This window comes from Cyprinodon variegatus, unplaced genomic scaffold (assembly GCF_000732505.1).
Source record: "Cyprinodon variegatus isolate N-32 unplaced genomic scaffold, C_variegatus-1.0 Scaffold140, whole genome shotgun sequence".
In the NCBI taxonomy this organism is placed as follows: Eukaryota; Metazoa; Chordata; class Actinopteri; order Cyprinodontiformes; family Cyprinodontidae; genus Cyprinodon; species Cyprinodon variegatus.
Genome location: NW_015150593.1, coordinates 1,137,969 through 1,138,384, shown reverse-complemented (window position 1 = coordinate 1,138,384; position 416 = coordinate 1,137,969). Strand labels below are relative to the sequence as shown.

Here is a 416-nt window from a genome sequence, read left to right as displayed (position 1 = left end):
ATTAATCGAAAAAATAATCGGCCGATTCATCAATTTTTAAAATAATCGTTAGTTGCAGCCCTAGATTAAGTGGAATAATATTCATATCCAGATTTTAGATTGTAAATCCTTTAATTCTATATTTATCTCTTTAAATATATGCATCTTTCGTTTAATCTGTATTCTTGTTTCCTGATCGACAGGTACGAGCATCTGGAGGACCAGTTGAATGACCTAACAGAGCTTCATCAAAATGAGATGGCTAATTTGAAGCAGGAGCTGGCTAGCATTGAGGAGAGGGTGGCTTACCAGGCTCATGAAAGGGCTCGTGACATACAGGTTCGTACAATAAGTTAGCAGTAATAGTACTGCTAGAAGCCAGTGGCAGCTGCTGGAGTTTTCATCAGGGGGGCTATAAATTCAAAATAGACGTATAC

At 38.0% G+C, this 416-nt stretch overlaps 1 protein-coding gene across 1 annotated transcript in view; it reads left to right on the top strand.

Moving 5' to 3' along the window:
- Positions 1 to 416, top strand: part of LOC107085999 (transmembrane and coiled-coil domains protein 3-like) — a 33,156-nt gene that overhangs the window by 27,614 nt on the left and 5,126 nt on the right. Inside the window, exon 3 of the mRNA XM_015376714.1 lies at positions 183 to 318. Coding sequence (XP_015232200.1) covers positions 183 to 318 — 136 coding nt within the window. The remainder of the gene's footprint in view (positions 1 to 182; positions 319 to 416) is intronic.